This window comes from Oncorhynchus clarkii, chromosome 16 (assembly GCF_045791955.1).
Source record: "Oncorhynchus clarkii lewisi isolate Uvic-CL-2024 chromosome 16, UVic_Ocla_1.0, whole genome shotgun sequence".
Classification (NCBI taxonomy): domain Eukaryota; kingdom Metazoa; phylum Chordata; class Actinopteri; order Salmoniformes; family Salmonidae; genus Oncorhynchus; species Oncorhynchus clarkii.
Genome location: NC_092162.1, coordinates 55,019,552 through 55,044,138, shown reverse-complemented (window position 1 = coordinate 55,044,138; position 24,587 = coordinate 55,019,552). Strand labels below are relative to the sequence as shown.

Genomic DNA, 24,587 nt, shown 5'->3' with positions numbered 1-24,587 from the left:
TTTGCCCCATTGCTTAGTAGACCTACTGAAGGTAAGAAGGATTGATTAATGAGTTTGTCTCCACATGACCTTTGCACAAAGAGAGTGAGACGAATACACGGTCACCTCAACATTACATCCTTTCATCTTCAATTTTTCCTGTGATTGGTCACCCCTGGTGCGCACTTTTGTATTTAACCACATCAATTTCCTCTCACCCCTATGCCCTATTGACCCTTTCATGTGCGCTGTCTCGAAACAATACTTTTTCGCTTGTTGTGGCCCTTAAAAATGGAAAGTAAATGTGATGTTTTATGGTCAGCAACTCATTAACTATGAATAAGCCAGCCTCAGATATAGGTCAGACACTTCAAAACAAACGTTGACAGAGGGTGTCGCTAAACCTAAGACGCTCTGGTTATGTATTGGCCAAAATGGCAGTGGGCGTGTTTGAAACCCGCCTAGAAAATACTTCCCCCACCACCCCCTCCCTACCTGAGATATTCCGAAGGAGTAGGCAAGACACCTGTCAAGAAGATACTTAAATCCAGCCTGTTACAACAATAGCGCTGCTGGGATTTAACTCAACGCATGGAATAAGGACGTCATTTTGCTTCGATACAGACTGGACGAATCAAGCCTGATTTTGGGCGCTTGAGAAAAACCAATGCGCATTTAAAGCTTCCATCTCTCGAACGGCCATTTAGTTGTTTAGAACTTTGATATACCACCTATTGTGTTTCCCCCATTGACCGTTTAGGTTTTCCACTCGAACTCATTAGTGGACCAACGCTTTATCATCAATTTGTTAACAGAGGTCTGGAGACAATGCATCCCACTATTCAGAAAGACACTACTTTCACTAAGATATTTGTCGGCGGTTTACCTTATCATACAAACGACGCATCCCTTCGAAAATACTTCGAGATGTTCGGGGATATTGACGAGGCCGTTGTGATAACGGACAGACAAACCGGGAAATCCCGAGGATACGGATTTGTAAGTTTAGTCTACTTCAGCTAACAAGACACTGTGCAATACCTCCAAATTCGGCATAACCTTTCATTTGACAGGACAGAGCGCTTGACTGTTGTTTTCTGCTCATGCCATGTTCTTTGGTATTGTACAGGAATGGGTGAGGGTAAAGTACTGAAATGCGTGAGACGTTCGACAGACTGTCTGGCGATGTGTCAGTTATTTTGTAACCGTTTGTGTCAACTCCGTGATATACTGTAGGCAAATGTAGATAAAGTATTACTTTCGTAACACTTTATTTTGTTGCCACTTTTCATATTACAAAAAGCCTATTAACAAACGTATTGCATTGTAAACAATGATGGAAGTGCATTAAAAGACCTACACACTATTATTATCTACCACAGAATACTTTCACAACCTATTATCCACCCTGAATAGGCCACTGTAATTCTTTCCCAAACACCTTGAATTGAGCCCATAAAGAAAGTGAGGCAACAGTTGCAGTTGTTTTATCAGGTAGGCTGGGCCCACTGCACATATCCTACACTCTACTGTAACCATTACTTTTCCTTTACATTGTATTTTCTAACCTTTGTGTCCTGAATGGACATGTACATGTGCTGCTGACATTTCTGTGCTCATGTAATCCGCAAAGAGCATGGGTCTTAATTTGGTGTAACACTGACGCTTTGTTCAACTAACAAGTGTGTGTGGTTTTGCAGTCACGTGTTTTAGCATGAGTAGATTATTCCTTTAAAAGCATAACATCAATTATCTCCCGAGTCCTGAACAACAACCCCCTCCCCTTCCAAACACCCATTCTCTATCTATACACACACACACACTGAGTAACAACAGCAAATATATGTGCATAATGAATAAGAGCTGAAAGAATGTGAGATGGTCAAGCGGGAGGCTTTTATTTGCCGTGAAATATTTTGCATTCATAGGCACGGTAGTGTATTTACTCAGTTCAAAACAGAATGGCTGAGGAGAGACCTAATGCCGCAAATGCATCAGTTACTGGGCCTGAAGGATCTCTCCCCCTTTTCTTTCCTATCTCCCTCTGTTTTCCCTCCTCCCTTTCTCTCCCTCCCTCTGGGGGAGGTTGTGTGTCAGCAGAATGCAGGTCCCCCCTGGTCACAGAGGTGTGACATGTCAGTTGGTGCTCTGAGATAAGGCTGCAGTTCTATTTTGACTTCCACACACATACACACACACACCACCCCCCTCTGCCAAGCTGTGTGTGGTAATGAGAGGGGGGAGGGAGAGGGTCAGTGAGAGAGACAGATGAGAGCAATGAGGGGAGTTAAAGCAATGCATATTTTCCCTGCCTCCCTGTTCATACACATGTTGATGAGTTTAGCCAGCCAACCAGCGTGTGTTCTGTCTCTGGCCCAACCTGTACAGTCTGCCCATTTCACCCTTGACTTCCCATAGCAGTCTAATTCCCCCAACAGCCTCAATCAACCCATCCACATTACAGCCACTGTTAGCATAGACCCCCATAGTTTGGTGCCGTGAAATAAAAGCAAAACAATAATGCAGTAATATCAATGCCTTCTACTATTTGGCAACTTGATTTTGTTACTAATATCATTTTTTAGTTTACCTCACCTCATTTATTAGCAGTTTGTGAATACTCTTCCTGTAATGGTTGCCATGGCACCCAGTGGCAGCCTTGATAGTTTACTCCTGTGAATGTATCTATAGTTATTTGTTTTAAGTGTTTTTTTTATGTGCATTATAATTATCAACTTAATTTTTTTTTTTTTAGCTAATCAAGTACTGAATACAAAAACCTAGTTATCTTAACCAAAAAACGTTCAACTAGAAAAGATAGTAGCCTACTTCTCCAATCAATTAGCTAAGTGTTTGGATTCGAACACAAGCCTAGATCTTCCTCTCATCTCTCCTGGACCGAAGGCTGGACCAAAGATGAAGAAATGTCAGAAACTTTCCTCCACTACACACAATTTCCTCAGACATTTTGAACAGATTAAAACAACCTTGTGCAAGGAGCTCAAGAACAGCCTTATGCAATACGGGATCTTCTGGAAAACATGAGGACGACGAGACAGTAGGAAACTGATCAGAAAATGAATCTATTGTGTACACTCACTTGCCAGTTCTGCAGGCTGACCCTCAGGTAAATGACGTCACCCACTCCAAGACATATATAGTCAATACAGAGCGCAGTAGACCAACCAAAATGTAATGACACTGTTTCCACCAATGACTAAACATGTTTTACACTCTGCAACCCTTATTAACAAAGTCTCCTCTTCTGTATAAGTTTTTCTGATAATGACTTTGACAAGATCTGCCTCACTGAAACATGGCACAGTGAGGTAAACTTACCATCTTAATGAATCAGCTCTGCCTGAATGCAAATACATTGAAAGGGCACACAGCCACGGTGGAGGCCTTGCTGTTTTATACAGACTGCTTTATTTTAAACCCACTGGCTGTTGCTGAGTTTCAGCCTTGAGTACTTTGCTCTTAAATGTAAACAACCAAATCCTATCACCCCCCTCAAGATAACAACCTCTTTTTAGCTCTTGAGTTTTCTGAACCAATATTCTCTTTATACCCCACTCTCTCCAACATTGTAATTTTGGGAGACTGTTGACTCACCCAAGTGTTCTATGTGCTCTATGGCTGCTGACTTCCTTAACTTGCCGGAATGTCTAAACCATGGATGGGCAACTGGCCGCCCAGTTTGTTTTGAAGGCCCTCGGATCAATCCCAACCCTCCCCCCAAAACAAAAAGTTTGGTTGTGCATCAGCAGTTTTCCTCTTATGTCAGTCACTGATTGTCAGTCAATTAGCCCATGTCAGCTAAAATTTTGTAGATTGCTAAGTTAGTTTAGCGGCCAGCTATCTAAACGTGTTATCATGGTCAAATTACCGTACAAGGGCCCCCAATTTCTATTGTTTGTCTCACTCGGATATCATATTCAAAACTGCAAACATTTCTCCCCACCCTATGGCAAAATATGTAGAATTGCAAGAAATTGTTTGTAAAACAACTAATTTCCCACTCTGCCCAATGGCAAAATGAGTAGAATTGCACGACATTAACTTTAAAAGATGTGGGTACGCGAACCCGTGAGCAACTGCAGTCCCTCTTGAGTTCAGATTTTTTGTGGCCTCCACCCCCATCAAAGTTGCCCATCCCTTGTCTAAACCTTGTGCAATATGTAAATGTTCCCATCCACAACCATGGATACACATTGGACCTCATTATCACTGGCGATGTCCCTGCCTCTGACTTGGATGTCATCGAGCTAGGCGTCTCTGAAATCAAGGCTGTGACACTGTCTCTGACCTCTCCAACTCCTCTCCACTCCCATTACATTCTACAACCTGAGGAAACTTAACCCATCCCTCTTTCACCTTTGAGTCTGACTGCAGTGAGCTGGCCCTCGATGATATTGTCAATCTGTATAACAGCACTCTGAGTAATACCCCGAACGTCCTTGCCTCTGAAAACACATGTGAAGTAACATTCCAACACTCTCCTTGGTTCACTGATGAACTGCGCAGAATGAAGACTCCTAGCCGTAAGCTTGAGACATTGGAGGAAAGATGGTTTCACTGTCCAACTACTGGCCTATAAAGACCACCAGGCAAGCTACTCTGCTGCCTTAAAAGGAGCACAATCAGCCTTCTACTCTGCCACAGTGGCGGTCGGTGACTTTTAAGATGAGGGAGGACGATGTTTTTAATGAGCATGGCCTTACTTCCATTACAGCGTATTGATGATTTTCATTCACCCAGCTCAATGTAACATCGATAGATTTAGCCTACTACATGATATTCACATTTTCCCTATACCCATCATGAGGTTGCTACAACTTAGCCTAAGAATTGAAGTTTACAGTGTAGATACACAGGTCCAGAGAAACATTTTAGTAATCGAGGTGACAGACAGTGACACATTCAATACTGACTTGCACACTCTGCCTTCATCTAGTTGATCTATGGTGTAATCATTAGTCCAATAGCTGCAAACGAGAGTTTCTATAGGACAAATTCAGGTATGTTTATCCCCGTTTCGTTATGTTTGCTCTGTTTAAGAAATGTTTTTCAACAGAAACGGTGGAATAAGTACGCCCCTGATCACACACAAACACAGTTCACTTTCATAGCAGCCACATACAAACAGCATGATCATTTTTCTGGTTGTATAATTCCTTCTCGCATCTCTGCGCTCTCCTCTCACTTTTTTTTTGCTTGTGTACTTCAGTGCCCAACACATCAGCTGTCTGTGACCAGGAGAAAAAAAACTTTCCAAGACAAACCTTCACATCATAACTGCTAACCGCTACACACAGCCTACATCATTGTCACCATATTAGCTAATGTCAAAGTCAACATAGCTACTTGAACTAGCACATTAGTAACCACACTACAATCATGCAGTACAGTCAGCAAGCAGTTTAGCAGTTACACCGGCGGGCCCCGGTGGCAATAAATGTATACAACCAAAAGCTTACCTTAACATGGAAGAGTTCCTGTGTTGGATAGCCATAGCCAGCTAGCTAACATAGCATCCCTATCTGTTTGAGCTGGGTATTTGAGTAGGCTAAACTAGATAAGTGAAACTGACCTTTTTTTTAAACAAAATATAGCTAGCTGTCTCTCTTGCTTCTCCTTCATTTTTAAAGAAATTGGTTTGTTCAAAACTGTTCAACTATTGTCTTTCTCTGAGTCAACTACTCACCACATTTGATGCACTGCAGTGCTAGCTATAACTGTAGCTTATGCTTTCACTTCTAGATTAATTCTCTGATCCTTTGATTGGGTGAAGAACATGTAAGTTCATGCTGCTAGAGCTCTGATAGGTTGGAGGATGGCCTCCGGAAGTTGTCAGAAACTCATAATTATGGTGTAAGTCTATGGAAGGCGGTGAGAACCATGAGCCCCCCAGGTTTTGTATTCAAGAGCTTCAAGTTCCTCGGTGTCCACATCACTAAGGAATTATCATGGTCCACACACCAACACAGTCATGAAGAGGGCACGACAAAGGCTCTTCTCCATCGGAAGGCTGAAAAGATTCGGCATGGGCCCTCAGATCCTCAAAGTTCTACAGCTGCACCATGAGAGCATCTTGACTGGCTGCACCACCGCTTGTTATGGCAACTGCTTGGCAGCTGACCGTAATGCACTACAAAGGGTAGTGCGTACGGCCCAGTACATCACTGGGGCCAAGCTTCCTGCCATCCAGGACCTCTATACCAGGTGGTGTCAGAGGAAGACCCTAAAAATTGTCAAAGACTCCAGCCACAAAAGTCATAGACTGTTGTCTCTGCTACCACACAGCATGCGGTACCGGTGTACCAAGTCTGGAACCAACAGGACCCTGAACAGCTTCTACCCCCAAGCCATAAGACTGCTAAAGCTTCAATCACATCTGTCATCAGTTATACAAGGTTTTCCAGTCTGGCTTCCGGCCCTTGCACAGCACAGAAACATCTCTGGTTAAAGTTTCCAATGACTGCTGATTCAGGATCTCCCAGCATCCTCCTCCTCTTAGATCTCAGTGCTGCTTTTGACACCGTAGAACACTTCATCCTCCTGCAGCGTTTCAGAGAACACACTGCTGTCTCTGGAACAGCTCTAAACTGGTTCTCCTCCTACCTCTCCAATAGGAAGTATTACATCCCTATTGAAGAGGCCAGATCGGAGGAGTCTGCAGTCACATCCGGTGTTCCACAGAGGTCAGTGCTGGGGTCTATGCTGTTTTTAATTTACATGCTCTCTCTCAGCCTAATCCGAAGAGATTATAATATCAATTTCCACTGCTACGCCGCAGATACCCAGGTTTACATTAACAACCAACCGGACACCATCCCTGCCCTAGCAAAACTCAGCAGCTGCCTAGAGGACATCAGAGAATGGATGAAAGAGAACTTCCTCCAGTTAAAGAGTAGCAAGACAAAGGCTATGCTTATTTTGACACCCAAGCAGGTCATCAGTGCTGGAAACATCTGCCCTACAATCAACAGCCAGGCCATCCGCTTGTCCTCTGTCATCTCCAACCTAGGAGTCAAGTTGAATCTTTCTCTGTCCTTCGATGCCCACATAAAACAAATATGGGAAACATAATTTTGCCATGTTAAAACTTTTCCCAGGTCATACCATCACTTTCCCAGCCAGATTCAGAGAAACTCATCCACGCCTTAATCTTTGGCCATGCACTGTTTGGGGGCCTCCCAGCCAAATCACTAGATAGCCTCCAACTAATCCAGAAAAGTGCTGCCAGGGTCCTGATCAGGACCAAGAGGTCAGACTACATCACCAAGATCCTGGCCTAACTCAACATCAGTGACCTCATCTCATTCCGCGAGCCACTTTGCAATCTCTGCTCCAGCCACTCTACTGCTTCAAGTCCTCAAGACATGTCTCAGAACTATAGCATTCCGAGCCTTCTGCTCTCTGCTCCCTTGCCACTATGGAATGCTCTCCCTGACCATCTGAGAGCCTCTCCATCAGTCAGAACCTTTAAAACGGGCCTTAAAATGTACTTCTGCAGAATGTCTTTTTCATAGTCCTATTCCCAATCTAAAACTGAACAAAAATATAAATGCAACAATTTCAAAGATTTTATTGAGTTACATACAGTTTAAATAAGGAAATTAGTCCATTTGAAATAAAGGCCCTAATCTATGGATTTCACATGACTGGGCAGGGGTGCTGACATGAACATTTTATAGCTCTGGTGGACATTCCTACAGTCAGCAAGCCAATTGCCCGCTCCCTCAACTTGAGATATCTGTGACGTGTTTTATGACAAAATGTCGCATTTTTAGAGTGGCTTGTTTATTGTCTGTGTAATGATCATGCTGTTTAATCAGCTTCTTGATATGCCACACCTGTTAGCTGGATGGAAAATCCTGGCAAAGGAGAAATGCTCACTAACAGGGATGTAAACCCATTTTTGTACAAAATTAAAGAGAAATTAGCTTTTTATATGGAACATTTCTGCAATCTTTTATTTCAGCTCATGAAACATGGGGCCAACACTTTACGTGTTTACATTTTTGTTCAGTATATTTAGCACCTAACCCACTTGCTATTTTACCTGTCTTGAATCTAAATGTATGTCGTCTTTATTGTACATACATAATGTTTTTCTCAGTAGATCTTTGAGAACTCTGTAATGAAAAGCTCTATACAAATTAATTGTATTATTATTATTACTAATAATGTAATATATATTGTAATAGATGTGGTCACAGGTGTGTGTGTGTGTGTGAGAAAGACACTGAATGTGTGTGTTTTGATGTACCATGTTGGTGATGGCTCTTATTTAGCATCCCGCTGTTAGTAAAAATAATAATATCATTGTAAGAACCCCTCCCTGCACACCCAGACACCCACCATTTTCTGTGATAGGTCAGTATGCTAGGTCATAATGTCACACATTGTTAAAAGCACACAGGAACTTTCTATCTATATGGATCCAGAACTAGTGCTCAAACATAATAGGGAATACAGGAATTTATTGGTGAGAAACAAGTTACGGGATAAGTATTTTATAAAATCGATATTGGTCACTTCTTGAATTGTAAACCTGTGTGTTCCTTCCTCCTGTCAGGTGACTATGATGGACAGGGGGTCGACAGAACGGGCATGTAAAGACCCCAACCCCATCGTCGACGGGAGGAAGGCTAACGTCAACCTGGCCTACCTGGGAGCCAAGCCCCGCAGCCCACAGACAGGTGAGTCATGCGTGCACACACACACACAGAGACCAACCCCACCCATACACAGACACACACACACACAGTGACCAACCCCACGCATACACAGACAGACACACACACAGAGACCAACCCCACGCATACACAGACAGACACACACACAGAGACCAACCCCACGCATACACACACACACACACACACACTACGCAAACATGTGAGCAGATGGCACGCGCATACACACTCTCAGCTGACGACTATTATAGCTACATTCCTCTACATTATACAGTACACACACACTACACATTTGATGGCAGACCCAGCTGTGGTCAGGCACAGTGTGACTGTACAGTGTGAACCACCAACCTACATCTGCGCCCCTTCAGACTACACACGTACACCAAACCACCTGTCACTCTGTGGAGTCTATGGGAAAATGTAGGGCTCAAAAGTAATGCACTACTGTAAAGAGAATAGGGTGACATTTTAGATGTATCTTATGTGGGCGGGGTAGCCTAGTGGTTAGAGCGTTGGTCTAGTAACCGGAAGGTTGCAAGTTCAAACCCCTGAGCTGTCGTTCTGCCCCTGAACAGGCAGTTAACCCACTGTTCCTAGGCCGTCATTGAAAATAAGAATTTGTTCTTAACTGACTTGCCTAAAGGTCAACTCACAGTAGCAACAACTGTAGTATACTATATCTCGATGTTGGGTTGTTGTTGCTTTGTTACACGCCAAGCATGCAGTTGATGTGCTATGATGAGTGTACAAAACATTAGGAACTCCTGCTCTTTCCATGACATAGACGGACCAGTTGAATCCAGGTGAAAGCTATGATCCCTTGTTGATGTCACTTGTTAAATCCACTTAAAATCAGTGTAGAAGAAGGGGAGGAGACAGGTTAAAGAAGGATTTTTAAGCCTTGAGATAATTGAGACACCCGTTGGTCAGAGGGTGAATGGGCAAGACAAAACGACAACCTGAAGTGCTTTTGAACAGTAGTAGGTGCCAGGCGCACCGGTTTGAGTGTACCAAGAACTGCATGCAGCTGTGGGAAGCACTGAAGTCAACATGGGCCAGCATCCCTGTGGAACACTTTCAAACCACTGTGGAGTCCATGACATTGAGGCTGTTCTGAGGGTAAAAGGTGCTGCAACTCAATATTAGGAAGGTGTTCATAATGTATGTCAGCTTGGTATTTTGTTGTGTGTCTGTGTGTGTGTCTGTGAGAGAGTGAGATGTGGAAAGAGAGAGAGAAAATAGGGAGAGGCTGTTTATGAGAGAGGGGAAGGGAGAGGGAGCAATAAACAGATCTGTCTCTTCCTTGTTCTGTGTGACTCCCTTCACCCAGGGAGTCATGATAAACACAACAGGAGAGAATGACCAACGGGTGTGAAGAGTTACAGGAACATTAAGTGTTAGTGAGAAAAAAGGAGGGGATTGAGAGGGAGGCAGGGATAGAAGGAAGGAGAGAGAGGAGTCTCCTCTTACTCATGGTGAACTCAGGAGACCGTGTGTGTGTGTGTGTCTGTGTGTGTGTGTGTGTGTTGAATTGGCGCCTTTTCCTAGACCATGTTGCTATGTGCATAAGAGCAAAGTTAAGCAGCATATTGGTGTTGAGAACAATGTGGCGGAGGCTGCAGCGACATTAGATGAGAACAGCCCTGGCCTTAATTGTCTAACGAAAGTGAGAGAGAGAGGAAACCCCATCTTAATTAGGTCTATAATCAATAGCGTAACTGTTAAATGTACCTGGCTTTATAAATCATCCATATCTACAGAAATAAGACAGATCCTGCTACTGTTTGAGTGTTTGTTTAATAGCCTACTGATTCTGTGAGCGCCAAGCCTCAGGCAACCACATGTCAGATAAACATTTTCACAAATTCTGCAATTTTTCACCTTCATAATAAAGGCTTTACACTTTTTTTTCCGTTAGAACATCGTCTCTGGTATTACTTATAATTTATCATAATATGGAAGCAAAGCTTGTTCCTTAACTTATTTTTCTTGATCGCCAGTATTTTCAACAACTAGTCACATTTATTCCACACATCCGACTTCCCCTTTACCTCCTAAGCAACCAGTAAAAATGCCCCCGTTTCGAGTTTATTTGTAACATCCTCTGCATCTATTTTGCTGTCACATGCATTGAGTTTGTTATAACCAATTTATTGATGTGATTAGGATATGCAATAAGTCAGGCCCTATTGGTCACGTGCATGCAATGCATACATGTGTATGTAAAGAGAGGGAATAGGGAATGTTTATCCTAAGAAAATGAAGGATTTTGGTAACATGACTTTTCAGTCAGAAACAACGGGTGCTAGTCACAGTCACTCACTGTCATTTTTTTTAACACGGCGCAGCAAGTCTGAGCACAATCAAATCAATTGCGGTCATACTCCTCTTTAGTTATTTAATTTAACAGTGCGCTTAAAGCATCAGACAAGTTCAGTGCATAAAGTTGATTTGATTAAAACCTATAAGATTTGTCTATATAGAGAGAATGTGTCATGTGTGTTGTTTCTCATGTGTCCCATGTGTATATTCACTGTTTCACTTGTTTAAAAAAAATTCAAAAGTCTGTTCAACATACCGAGGGAGGGAGGGAGGGACAGAGAGATGAAAAGTAAGAGTGGTAGGAACTCTTCCTCCAGGAACACTCTGTCCACTATGCAGGCTCTGTCTGTCTGTCCTGTCTTTAGCCAGATGTCCCTAGCTGTCTTCTCTCTCTTCAGTATCTGATGGTCTCTGACCCTGCCATGTTTTATCTGTTCTCTCTCAGGTTTCTCCATCAGAGTGCAGCAGGTCCACCCCGCCCTGATCCAGAGGCAGTATGGGTAAGGAGCAACCAATGGACACGTTCGAGCGGATACATTTGGTCAAGTCGGTGACCATCGTTGGTCACCACCTTTTAAAGTGTGTTGCATTATGATTATAAAAAATGGTCTGACTTGTGATCAAATGTCATACAGTTTTTGATGAAGTTGCTGCAGTTGCTTCTCACCAACTGCACCATGCAGCCATCACCTGCATTGTGGGAGGCACTATTTGTCAACCAATCATTAGGGTGTTTTTGTTTGACCCACTCACGTGGCCAAAGACATAACTGAAACAGGAACCAACTTTGCCACGATTCTAAAGTTTCAGGGCATACAAATGTTTGTGAGTGTGTGATATGGGGGTAGAGAGAAGTTTATTTCTACAGAAAAACATTTGTATACAATAGCAGCTAGCTGTGTTATAATAATTTGGTGGGTGATTATTATATTTGTCCTATCGACAGATTTTTTTCCCCTCGACTCAGGACTTGAAACAATTGACCTTTTGGTTACTGGCCCAAAGCTCTAACGTCTAGGCTACCTGTCACCCTACACTAAACCTTGCTGTTGGAAAACAAGCAACCTTTCAGCTACTGGCCCAATGCTCTAACAGCTAGGCTACCTGCCATGTTGATCTGAGCCTTGCTGTTTGAAAACCACTACACTGTGCCACTTTCGGCTGTCGCAGATGCACCTCCCCCGACTTCACTCACCGACTTTTGTCTACAGTCTGCTTTAAGCTTACCGCTTGAACACACTCAGTGTCTCACTGTCTGTCATTACTTTCCCTTATCTGTTCTCTTCATCTCTTCCTTCCATCTCCTCTGTTACGAATGCCATACACAGTCTTTTCTATTTCTCCTTCTGGTCACCTGTCTGTCCCTCCTTCTGTCTATCTGTGTCTAACGTGAAATGCCTGGGCTTCCAAGGCTAATCTTTGTCTGTCTAGTTGTGTGTTTTGTTGTAACTGACCGTCTCATGCAGTCTGAGAATGACCCTTCCCTCAGCCAGCTGTGCTACCGTCAGTTACATGATGTTAGTGAGAATACCCAGATTCCTGCCTGCTTCACTTAACTGGCTGGCCTGCTGCTGTTTCCTAACATGGCTACATTTGGACATGGGGATATTCTTAGCCTGCTTATGGCTCTCTTTCTCTCCCTCCCCCTCTGTATCTTTCCTTCATATCTCTCTCTTTCTTTCTCTCCCCCCTCTATCCTTTTTCTTTCTTTCTCTCTTTCTTTCTTTCTCTTTCTTTCTTTCTTTCTTTCTCTCTCTCTCTCTTTTTCTTTCTTTCTTTCTTTCTTTCTTTCTTTCTTTCTTTCTTTCTTTCTTTCTTTCTCTCTCTCTCTCTCTCTCTCTCTCTCTCTCTCTCTCTCTCTCTCTCTCTCTCTCTCTCCTCCCTCTGTATCTTTCCTTCATATCTCTTTCTTTCTTTCTCTTTCTTTCTTTCTTTCTTTCTTTCTCTCTCTCTCTTTTTCTTTCTTTCTTTCTTTCTTTCTTTCTCTCTCTCTCTCTCTCTCTCTCTCTCTCTCCTCCCTCTGTATCTTTCCTTCATATCTCTTTCTTTCTTTCTTTCTTTCTCTCTCTCTCTTTTTCTTTCTTTCTTTCTTTCTTTCTTTCTTTCTCTCTCTCTCTCTCTCTCTCTCTCTCTCTCTCCTCCCTCTGTATCTTTCCTTCATATCTCTCTCTTTCTTTCTCTCCCCCCTCTATCCTTTCTCTTTCTTTCTTTCTTTCTTTCTTTCTTTCTTTCTTTCTTTCTTTCTTTCTTTCTTTCTTTCTCTCTCTCCCTCTCCCTCTCCCTCTCTGTGTTTGTTTGTGCTTGTGAGGAAGAGCACTGTTGACACATACTCCCTGTTGAAACCCTGTTTCAAGCAACTCACTCTCATGCTGACCAGTGTCAGTCTGGTTCTGTATATTCAGTACCAAAGTTATTGCAGTGATCTACTTCGCAACTGAAGCCTGCTAACTCACTCTGTTTAACCCAGAAACAAAACATTTCTGACATCTGATTGGTCAGAAGTGAGATGACCAGAGCTGTCCATGTCTCCTGATGAGTGCTATACTATATTAGGCTAAATGATCATTTTCCTATTCTGTGAGGCCGGTCTGGTTGGGCTGTGTGTTCTGTAGACTAGAGCAGTATCCGAGATTGTGATAGGCATGCCTAACAGGGCTATTAATATTGCAGTTGCCAGGCCTCAATTATTGAATGATATATTGAGTGATAAGGGAATTGAGGCTGACCCAGATGAGTCTATGAATGAATGATGTCCATTGGTTCTCTGAAGGAGAAGTGCCAATTAAAGCACAAGTTCTCCATCTCCTCTACTGGGTTTGATCATGATAATATCACTGTCTGTCTGCCACCACAATGAAAATGACTTGATCTTTCTTCATCTTCTGTGGAAGTCACTAGGTATAGAGTGTTCAACTTGTCACTCAGTTGGTTGAGCAGGGCACTTGCACTGCCAGGGTTGTGGGTTCGAATCCCACGGGGGACCAGTACAAAAATGTATGCACTCACTACTGTGTCACTCTGGAAAAGAGCATCTGCTAAATGACTAAAATGTAAAAAAGAGATTGATCTATTTTCATGAAGCCTTGACTACCCTGTCAAAACACACACCTAGAAAACACACCCAAACTCATAATTCTGGCATTAAGTAAAAGCACCATTATCTCAACTAATACTGTCATACTCCTCCTGTGAGGAGTTCCTCCTCCTTATTAAGCCCTGCTCAGCTTCTCCAGGGGCTTTCCTGGCCTGGGGTTTCCTGGCCTGTCTGTCAGGTATTTAAGTGAAGAAATACTAATGCTAGGAGTGGCTGTAAAGAGGGATGTGTGTGTGAGCGTGTCAAGTGGGAGTTCAGGATGTGGTCCAGTGACCGTGGCTGCCCTCTCTCTGTCTCTAGGGCCCTCTCTCTGTCTCTAGGGCCTTCTCTCTGTCTCTAGGGCCCCTGAGGCAAACTCTGTTCCAGCTAGCTGGCAGGGTGCTGACAGAGAAGTGAGATGTAGCACTTTATTAAAATTCTGTTCTTTTTTTGAAGTAGGAGGCTGGGCATGTGTGGTGTGTTAGGGGCTGGGGGGGGGGGGATCAGTCACTGCACACACCTGTTTGGGGGAACAGACAGGACAGGATGTGAGGGCTGGTGAGGGTGTGTGTGCGTGCATTGAAAGTAGAGTTGTCCTTTGCTGATTTGGCAGTGTTAGAATGACTCAAACTGAGCTTCGCTGGTAAACATCCTATCATCCTCCCACACTCTTTCTCTCTCTTTGCAGTCTCCTCATTCCCTTACCTTTTCCTCCCTTACTTTCTCTTTCTCTTTCTTGCTCTTTCTCTCCCTCTTCTCTTCTCTCTCTCTCTGCCTGTATTTTGCCCTTTATATCCTCTAACCCTCTCCCATCCCCTCTGTTGGGTATTGGGGAAGAAACAAACTGTTTTTCCTAAGGTGTTTTTTTTCTGCCTTCCAAGGACCAAATTAGTCGAAGCTCACCACTAAAATAGCCAATTCTAAAAATCTAATTATCACAATCCCTCTGAAAGGCATTTACAAACATCTGATCATGCACACATCTCCCATTGTGTGGTATTATTTTACAAGGATCCTGATTCACATATTATGTGTGCTTGATGGAACTCTTTACATACAGTATACAGGGGCATTTTAGTTGGCTAATACTATGCCAAAGCTAGCACTGCTCGAAAGATGAGTGTCCAATGCCGTGTCAGTCATTCATTGCTGCCAGCCTCTCTCGCGCTCGCTCTCTCTCTCTCTCGCTCTATATATATATATATAATACTGTATATCGCGCACGCATTACCTTTTATGTCACCAGAACTATTAAAAGCTGCAGCATCCTAAGGCATGATGGGTGATCCTTCACCTCTTCTTGCTATCTCTCACACTCACTACAGCCGTGGCTAGTTGAAATGGACAGTAGGAGAGAGGGAGTGGAGAGCTCAGTCCAGTTCTTCTGCCCTCATGGGTCTGTTAGTGAATACTGTACACCCACGCTGCCTGCTGCACCAATCAATCCTGTCATGCTGCCCTCCCTCTCTCCTGCATCTGTATGTGGAGTTGTGAATATGTTTACTGTACGTGTATGTGTGTGTTTTAACTGTACATTTGTGTTTGCCACTTTGTGTGTGTGTCTGCCACTGAGGACGTGAGTCAAGGGGAGCTAGGAGGCAAGGGGAGGCCTAGCTCCCTCTCATAGATTGCCCCTGTCACATTGGATCCATCAGCCTGATGCACAGGGCAGAGCAGGCCAGCAGCACAACACGGATGGACGAGACTTGTAATTCCAGTGTGTGAGGCAGTTGTTCTTTGGTCCTTTTGTCAGTAGTGTGTGCGTGAAACCCATTAAACTCTGTTTCTCCCTCTGTGTTTTGGGGTAAGCAGCTCTGAGCCCTCGTTAGTGCTCCTAACTGCTGATCTGGAGATAGTCTCAGCCATTAGGTTATTATTGGGTAAAGAAAGAATAATGTCATGGATTTGGACAGGCCAAGCTGGTCCAGAGACCGTTATTATTTCAGATGTTGGATATAGGCCACCTCTATTGTTCTGTCACTTCTTGCTCAACAGCTCTGATCTATTTTTGCAGCTGTCAGTGGAACTGAAGCAAGTTACGTTTATAAGTGGGCAGCCTAAGGCATGGTGAATTGTGGGTAGACAACAGTGTTGTATGTACCCTTTAATTACAATGGCTCAGAATCATACTGATGCTGTAGTGTGTACTATGATGTTGACTATTATTAGAAAACATATTTTACCAGGTAAGTTAACTGAGAATACATGATGGCGCCGGAGGGGATGGCTGCCCTCTTTATTGGCTCTTAACCAACCATGCTATTTAGTTTTTTTTGTGTTGTTCGTAACTTGTTTTGTACATAATGTTGCTGCTACCGTCTCTTATGACCAAAAAGAGCTTCTGGACATCAGAACTGTGATTACTCACCTCAGATTAGACTAAGAGTTTTTCTTCATTGAGTCAGACGGGAGGGAGATACTACAGACACCCGACCAGGCCCAGATCCCCGTCATTTGCTGGAGAAGGAAATGGAAAATCAGGGTGCCTTGTCAGGTGACGAGTGGCTAATCTACCTTTGCCTTCCGTCCTGTTAGCTAACGTTGAATCGCTGGAAAATAAATGGGACGAACTGAAAGCAGGTATATCCTACCAACGGGACATTTTAAATGTAAAAAACAGCTGGTGCTCGATATCTAAGGAAGTCTTGATGTTTTGCTCAGTATCTCGTGATAAGCTGTAGACCATACTATCTTCCTAGAGAGTTTTCATCTGTATTTTTCGTAGCTGTCTACATACCACCACAGACCGATGCTGGCACTAAAACCACACTCAATGAGCTGTATACCGCCATAAGCAAACAGGAAAACGTTCATCCAGAGGCGGCACTCCTAGTGGCCAGGGACTTTTAATGCAGGGACACTTAAATCCGTTTTACCTTATTTCTATCAGCATGTTAAATGTGCAACCAGAGGGAAAATTATTCTAGACCACCTTTACTCCACACACAGCGTACAAAGCTCTCCCTCACCCTCCATTTGGCAAATCTGACCATAATTCTATCCTCCTGATTCTCGCTAACAAGCAAATATTTAAGCAGAAAGCACCAGTGACTCGGTCCGTAAAAAAAGTGGTTAGATGAAGCAGATGCTAAACTCCGACGAACCATCGAATAGGCAAAGTGTCAATACAGGACTAAGATCGAATCGTACTACCCTGGCTCCCACACTCGTCGGATGTAGCAGGGCTTGCAAACTATTACAGACTACAAAGGGATGCACAGCCGAGAGCTGCCCAGTGACACGAGCCTACCAGACGAGCTAAATAACTTATATGCTCGCTTCGAGGCAAGTAGCACTGAAACATGCATGAGAGCATCAGCTGTTCCGGACGACTGTGTGATCACGCTCTCTGTAAGACCTTTAAACAGGTCAACATTCACAAAGCCCCAGGGCCAGACGGATTACCCGCTCGTGTACTCCGAGCATGCGCTGACCAACTGACATTTTCAACCTCTCCCTGAGTCTGTAATGCCAACATGTTTCAATTAGACCACCATAGTCCCTGTGCTTCCTGCTTACATTTTTCCAGCAGCATCTGGTCTCCCATGCAGGGACCAACCAGGCCCAACCCTGCTTAGCTTTAGAGGGAAGCCAGCAGTGGGATACTGTGTGGGCGGGCGTAGGTTTTTGACATTCTCTCATGGCTATGATAATTAATCGTACACCAAGGACTCACAGTGGTTGTGATAATTATGATGGGGGTGGTTTCTGTCGTCTCAGGGGGTCAAGTTGAGCATTTTGAAAGGGTGGTGAGTGATATTGTGGATGTGTGCATAACTCTCCTACACGGTAGGTTGGTCTGTCCTTATTTGTGGCCTTAAGTCCATGTGAAATGTGGGTATACAATAGTGCTGTATGTCCCTGGAATTACAGTGGTGTGGTATATAATCCACAGATACTGTAAATAAACTGTCTATTTTGTGTATGTGCCTTTTTCTCCATGATGGCTGAGCCCTCTGTGCCGTTAGGCATGTGCGTATAACTGTGCCGTTAAGCACGCTAATGTATAACTGTATACTAAACACTAATATATTGCTATCTTTCTGTCCATCTGTCTCTTCAGATTGGCCCAGCAGTGTATGTACCCCCAGGCCTTCCTCCAGCCCAGTCTGGTGCTCCAGTCCCACCTCAGCCCCTCTCAGGCCTCACTCACTTCTCCATATCTGGACTACAGCTCAGCCTATGTCCCCTACACCTCCACCACCTCCACTGGCCTGGAGCACTACCCCTACACTCCCTCCCCCTCGCTCTCCGCCAGCTACCTCAGCTACCCCTACACCCCCTCCCCCTCGCCCTCTGCAAGCTACCTCAGCTACCGCTACTCCCCCGCCACACAAGGTCCCACCATTTCCGCCCCCATTACCCCGCCCGTCCACCCCTCCCTCAACCCCTTTGCTGGCCTCTCTGTCCCCCCCGCTGCCTACCTCCAATACCCCCTCCACCAGCCTGACCACATGCTGTGATGGCGGAGAGGGAGGTGTGGTGATGTGGGGTGAGGATGATCAAAGGGGGGCACTGATGACAACGTGAATGGAGACTTGGAACAGGAGGATTATTGCGCTATGACCTGCGACATCATCAGTATGAGACTCCCGACAGCCGATGAGAGAGTGGGTTCTGAATCCAAAGGGCTTTGTCAAAACAAAACACACTGGGACGTCTTCCTGTTTAGGGTTATTATCCATTGTTATCGTAGTTGTTACTATGCTACTATTGCTGTTGTCACCAATGTTTATACGAATGTTTTTAGCTAATGATGGAAGTAAGAGCTATCCCTGTGTCCAATGCCAAACATGATGGAGTCAATGGAACATGAGAACTGAAAGAGGGGAATGAATGATTCTGGATCAACCTAGATCCTTGCACTCCTCCTTACCCATACAGAACACCCACCTCGTACACCAAGCCAAGGCTAGCCCTTCAATGTAGTGGATGGGGCTTGAAGGATGGGCGAGGATGGGTTGGGTAGCCATTATATTTAACTAGATGCTCCGCCTCTCTCTTCTGGAAGTTGTACTGAACGTTTCACTAGCGAGGTGAGAGAGAGGCAGCATCCTCTTCTGGACATTTCTCCAGGAATACCTTTCTCTACGTGGCCTTATAGCCTCTCTCTGTTTCCATGTCCTCCATGAGTGCAAGTAAGTTATTGCAGATTGAGAATCACACTTTCACTGATTATGCAATTATTATTCTGATGGAGTATGGGATGAATATTTATAAGGTAGGCAACATTGTAACATGCTTTTTATATCAATGTTACTCTAACATAATCATGTCAAGGCAGATTTTTGTAAAGAAGGTATTTCCATATTCATGTTTATCCTCAGAGACCTGCAGCAGCTGGGGTAACTGACTATCTCAGTATTGTTTAAAGTGAGCAGAGGCAGAAACTACAGGCTAATGGAGGATGTATGATCTGGTTGTGGAATAATAATGTAATGTTTTAATGATACAAGTGTTGTCCATCAGGTGAGTTGATGTCTGCTAGAATGATGCTATGGGCTAGACTCATATATGTGTACAGTCGTGGCCAAAAGTTTGTAGAATGACACAAATATTAATTTTCACAAAGTCTGCTGCCTCAGTGTCTTCAGATATTTTTGTCAGATGTTACTATGGAATACTGAAGTATAATTACAAGCATTTCATAAGTGTCAAAGGTTTTTATTGACAATTACATGAAGTTGATGCAGAGAGTCAATATTTGCAGTGTTGACCATTCTTTTTCAAGACCTCTGCACTCCGCCCTGGCATGCTGTCAATTAACTTCTGGGCCACATCCTGACTGATGGCAGCCCATTCTTGCATAATCAATGCTTTGAGTTTGTCAGAATTTGTGGGTTTTTGTTTGTCTACCCACCTCTTGAGGATTGACCACAAGTTCTTAAGGTCTGGGGATTTTCCTGGCCATGGACCCAAAATATCGATGTGTTGTTCCCCGAGCCACTTAGTTATCACTTTTGCCTTATGGCAAGGTGCTCCATCATGCTGGAAAAGGCATTGTTCGTCACCAAACTGTTCCTGGATGGTTGGGAGAAGTTGCTCTCAGAGGATGTGTTAGTATGATTATTTTATTCATGGCTGTGTTCTTAGGCAAAATTGTGAGTGAGCCCACTCCCTTGGCTGTGAAGCAACCCCACACATGAATGGTCTCTGGATGCTTTACTGTTGGTATGACACAGTACTGATGGTAGCGCTCAGCTTGTCTTCACCGGACAAGTTTTTTTCCGGATGCCCCAAGCAATCAGAAAGGGGATTCATCAGAGAAAATGACTTTACCCCAGTCCTCAGCAGTCCAATCACTCTACCTTTTGCAGAATATCAGTCTGTCCCTGATGTTTTTTCCTGGAGAGAAGTGGCTTCTTTGCTGCCCTTCTTGACACCAGGCCATCCTCCAAAAGTTTTCGCCTCACTGGGCGTGCAGATGCACTCACACCTACCTGCTGCCATTCCTGAGCAAGCTCTGTACTGGTGGTGCCCCTGATCCTGCAGCTGAATCAACTTTACGAGATGGTCCTGGCGTTTGCTGGACTTTCTTGAGGCGCCCTGAAGCCTTCTTCACAACAATTGAACCGCTCTCCTTGAAGTTCTTGATGATCTGATAAATGGTTGATTTAGGTGCAATCTTACTGGCAGCAATATCCTTGCCTGTGAAGCCCTTTTTGTGCAAAGCAATGATGATGGCACGGGTTTACTTGCAGGTAACCATGGTTGACAGAGGAAGAACAATGATTTTAAGCACCACCCTCCTTTTGAAGCTTCCAGGCTGTTATTCGAACTCAATCAGCATGAGAGAGTGATCTACAGGCTTGTCATCATCAACACTCACATCTGTGTTAACGAGAGAATCACTAACATGATGTCAACTGGTCTTTTTGTGGCAGGGCTGAAATGCAGTGGAAATGTTTTTGAGGGGGATTCAGTCCATTTGCATGGAGGGATTTTGCAATGAATTGCAATTCACCTGATCACTCTTCATAACATTCTGGAATATATGCAAATTGCCATCATACAAACTGAGGCAGCAGACTTTGTGAAAATTTATATTTGTGTCATTCTCAAAACTTTTGGCCACGACTGTATACGTCAAATGTATACACGCGTGACTAAGTCGCTTTGGATAAAAGCGTCAGCTAAATGGTATACAGTGGGGCAAAAAAGTATTTAGTCAGCCACCAATTGTGCAAGTTCTACCACTTAAAAAGATCAAGAAATCTTGCTTGTTTGTAGGTGACCAAATACTTATTTTCCACCATAATTTGCCAATAAATTCATTAGAAATCCTACAATGTGATTTTCTGGATTTTTTTTTTCTCATTTTGTCTGTCATATTTGAAGTGTACCTATGATGAAAATTACAGGCCTCTCTCATCTTTTTAAGTGGGAGAACTTGCACAATTGGTGGCTGACTAAATAATGTTTTGCCCCACTGTATATATGTGTGGGTGATACAGTATTTGTCTGTGTGTCAGTGCGTGTCAGTGTATGAGTCATGTGTGTTTTGGTTAGGCACGTGTCATCCCCTGGCCCCCATTGTAATCCATTGTGAGAGTCAGTGTTGTGCCATCGTCTCTGAGCCAGCTGCAGTTTAGAGAGTTGCTCCAGGAATCTCTATGTGCGGTACCACCTTATTTACATGTACAATGAAGCCATACAACCACAACAGAAATATGTATAATAAAAATCATTTGTTATTACACACAGTCACGTTTGTTTTTTGCAAACCAAAATGACGTGTGTGTGTGTATAAGTGTTGGTCTGTGTGCTCTGGTACATTCGGATGATGGTGTGTGTGTGTGTGTGTGTGTGTGTGTGTGTGTGTGTGTGTGTGTGTGTGTGTGTGTGTGTGTGTGTGGAGACACTGGAACATTTGTTTATTTATCTGGTGAACCCTGCCCATGAGTTGTTTTCTGCTATGTGTGACACAGAGATAGATAGAGGACTCATCTTTACATCTATGCCATTATAGCGTCTGTGACAGCATGGGCAGCTCCATTGAGGCTACAACCCATAGGAATCCCCACCTAGTTGACTACTTTGACTACTTTAAAATGGAGGAAGCATGGTGGAAGCTAACCATGTTAAAACAGCCTTTTACCATGAGATGCCGCTATCATTCATGGTGTGACACAACTCAGCAGCCAGAAACTTATGGAGCATCACCTTGTGGTCATTCCCATTTACTGCAATCCGATGCAACAACCAAAGCAGGGCACTGATTGCCGTGCTAGTATTATTTTTTTATTTCACCTTTATTTAACCCGGTAGGCTAGTTGAGAACAAGTTCTCATTTACAACTGCGACCTGGCCAAGAATAAAGCAAAGCAGTTAGACACACAACACAGAGTTACACATGGAATAAACAAACACACAGTCAATAATACAGTAGAAAAAAGTCTATAGACAGTGTATGCAAATGAGGTAAGATAAGGCAATAAATAGGCCATGGTGGTGAAGTAATTACAATATACCAATTAAACACGGGAGTGATTGATGTGCAGAAGATGAATGTGCAAGTAGATATACTGGGGTGCAAAGGAGCAAGATAAATAAATAAATACAGTATGTGGATGAGGTAGTTGGATGGGCTATTTACAGATTGGCTATGTACAGGTGCAGTGATCAGTCATTGGCGGCAGAGAACTGGAAGGAAAGGCGGCCAAAGGAGGAATTGGCTTTGGGGGTGACCAGTGTAATATACCTGCTGGAGAGTGTGCTATGGGTGGGTGTTGTTATCGTGACCAGTGAGCTGAGGTAAGGCGGAGCTTTACCTAGCATAGAGTTATAGATCACCTGGAGCCAGTGGGTCTGGCGACGAATATGTAGCGAGTGGTCCGATTTGAACTCTATCAGAGAAGTAGTTGGTGAACCAGGCGAGGCAGTCATTTGAAAAACCAAGGCTGTTTAGTCTGCCAATAAGAATCTGGTGATTGACAGAGCCGAAAGCCTTGGCTAGGTCGATGAATACGCCTGCACAGTAATGTCTCTTATCAATGGCGGTTATGATATCGTTTAGGACCTTGAGCGTGGCTGAGGTGCACCCATGACCAGCTCTGAAACCAGATTGCGTAGTGGAGAAGGTACGGTGGGATTCGAAATGGTCGGTAATCTGTTTGTTAACTTGGCTTTCGAAGACCTTAGAAAGGCAGGGTAGGATAGATATAGGTCTGTAGCAGTTTGGGTCTAGAGTGTCTCCCCCTTTGAAGAGGGGGATGAATGCGGCAGCTTTCCAATCTTTAGGAATCTCAGACGATACGAAAGAGAGGTTGAACAGGCTAGTAATAGGGCCTGCAAAAATGTTGACAGATAATTTTAGAAAGAGAGGGTCCAGATTGTCTAGCCTGGGTGATTTGTAGAGGTCCAGATTTTGTAACTCTTTCAGAACATCAGCTATCTGGATTTGGGTGAAGGAGAAATGGGGGAGGCTTTGGGAGAAATGGGGGAGGCTTTGGCGAGTTACTGTGGGGGGTGGAGGACTGTTGATCGGGGTAGGGGTAGCCAGGTGGAAAGCATGGCCAGCCGTAGAAAAATGCTTATTGAAATTCTCAATTATAGTGGATTTATCGGTGGTGACAGTGTTTCCTAGCCTCAGTGCAGTGGGCAGCTGGGAGGAGGTGCTCTTATTCTCCATGGACTTTAGTGTCCCAGAACTTTTTTGAGTTTGTGCTACAGGATGCACATTTCTGTTTGAAAAGCTAGCCTTTGCTTTCCTAACTGACAATGTATTTTGGTTCCTAACTTCCCTGAAAAGTTGCATATCACGGGGACTGTTCGATGCTAATGCAGTACGCCACAGGATGTTTTTGTGCTGGTCAAGGGCAGTCAGGTCTGGAGTGAACCAAGAGCTATATCTGTTCCTGGTTAAAAAAAAATGTAATGGAGCATGCTCATTTAAGATGGTGAGGAAGGCACTTTTAAGGAATAACCAGGCATCCTCTACTGACGGGATGAGGTAAATATCATTCCAGGATACCCCTGCCAGGTCGATTAGGCCTGCTTGCCGAAGTGTTTTAGGGAGCGTTTGACAGTGATGAGGGGTGGTCGTTTGACTGCAGACCCATTACGGATGCAGGCAATGAGGCAGTGATCGCTGAGATCTTGGTTGAAAACAGCAGAGGTGTATTTGGAGGGCAAGTTGTTCAGGATGATATCTATGAGGGTGCCTGGGTTTACGGATTTGGGGTTGTACCTGGTAGGTTCATTGATAATTTGTGAGAGATTGAGGGCATCAAGCTTAGATTGTAGGATGGCCGGGGTGTTAAGCATGTCCCAGTTTAGGTCACCTAGTAGCACGAGCTCTGAAGATAGATGGGGGGCAATCAATTCACATATGGTGTCCAGGGCACAGCTCTTGGAGGAAAATGTTATAGTTAGAGATGGAAATTTCAGAGTTTTTGGTGGTCTTCCTAAGCCAGGATTCAGACACGGCTAAGACATCCGGGGTTGGCAGAGTTTGCTAAAGCAGTGAATAAAACAAGCGTAGGGAGGCTTCTAATGTTAACATGCAT

At 44.0% G+C, this 24,587-nt stretch overlaps 1 protein-coding gene across 1 annotated transcript; it reads left to right on the top strand.

Annotated features, from left to right (window-relative positions):
- Positions 1-472: 472 nt before the first annotated feature.
- Positions 473-21,778, top strand: LOC139368767 (RNA-binding protein 38-like). Its single transcript, XM_071108087.1, has 4 exons — positions 473-978; positions 8,564-8,687; positions 11,452-11,506; positions 18,143-21,778. Exons 1-4 carry the CDS (start codon positions 808-810, stop codon positions 18,540-18,542), a joined length of 750 nt encoding a protein of 249 aa, XP_070964188.1. The 5' UTR covers positions 473-807; the 3' UTR covers positions 18,543-21,778.
- The last annotated feature ends 2,809 nt before the right edge of the window (positions 21,779-24,587 follow it).

What these genes read in the sequence shown, in the direction of transcription:
- LOC139368767 (XM_071108087.1), top strand. Translation starts at nt 808, where the DNA reads ATGCATCCCACTATTCAGAAAGACACTACTTTCACTAAGATATTTGTC. An exon ending in AATCCCGAGGATACGGATTT is followed by an intron (nt 979 to 8,563) that starts GTAAGTTTAGTC and finishes TCCTCCTGTCAG; the next exon opens with GTGACTATGATGGACAGGGG. An exon ending in GCCCCGCAGCCCACAGACAG is followed by an intron (nt 8,688 to 11,451) that starts GTGAGTCATGCG and finishes GTTCTCTCTCAG; the next exon opens with GTTTCTCCATCAGAGTGCAG.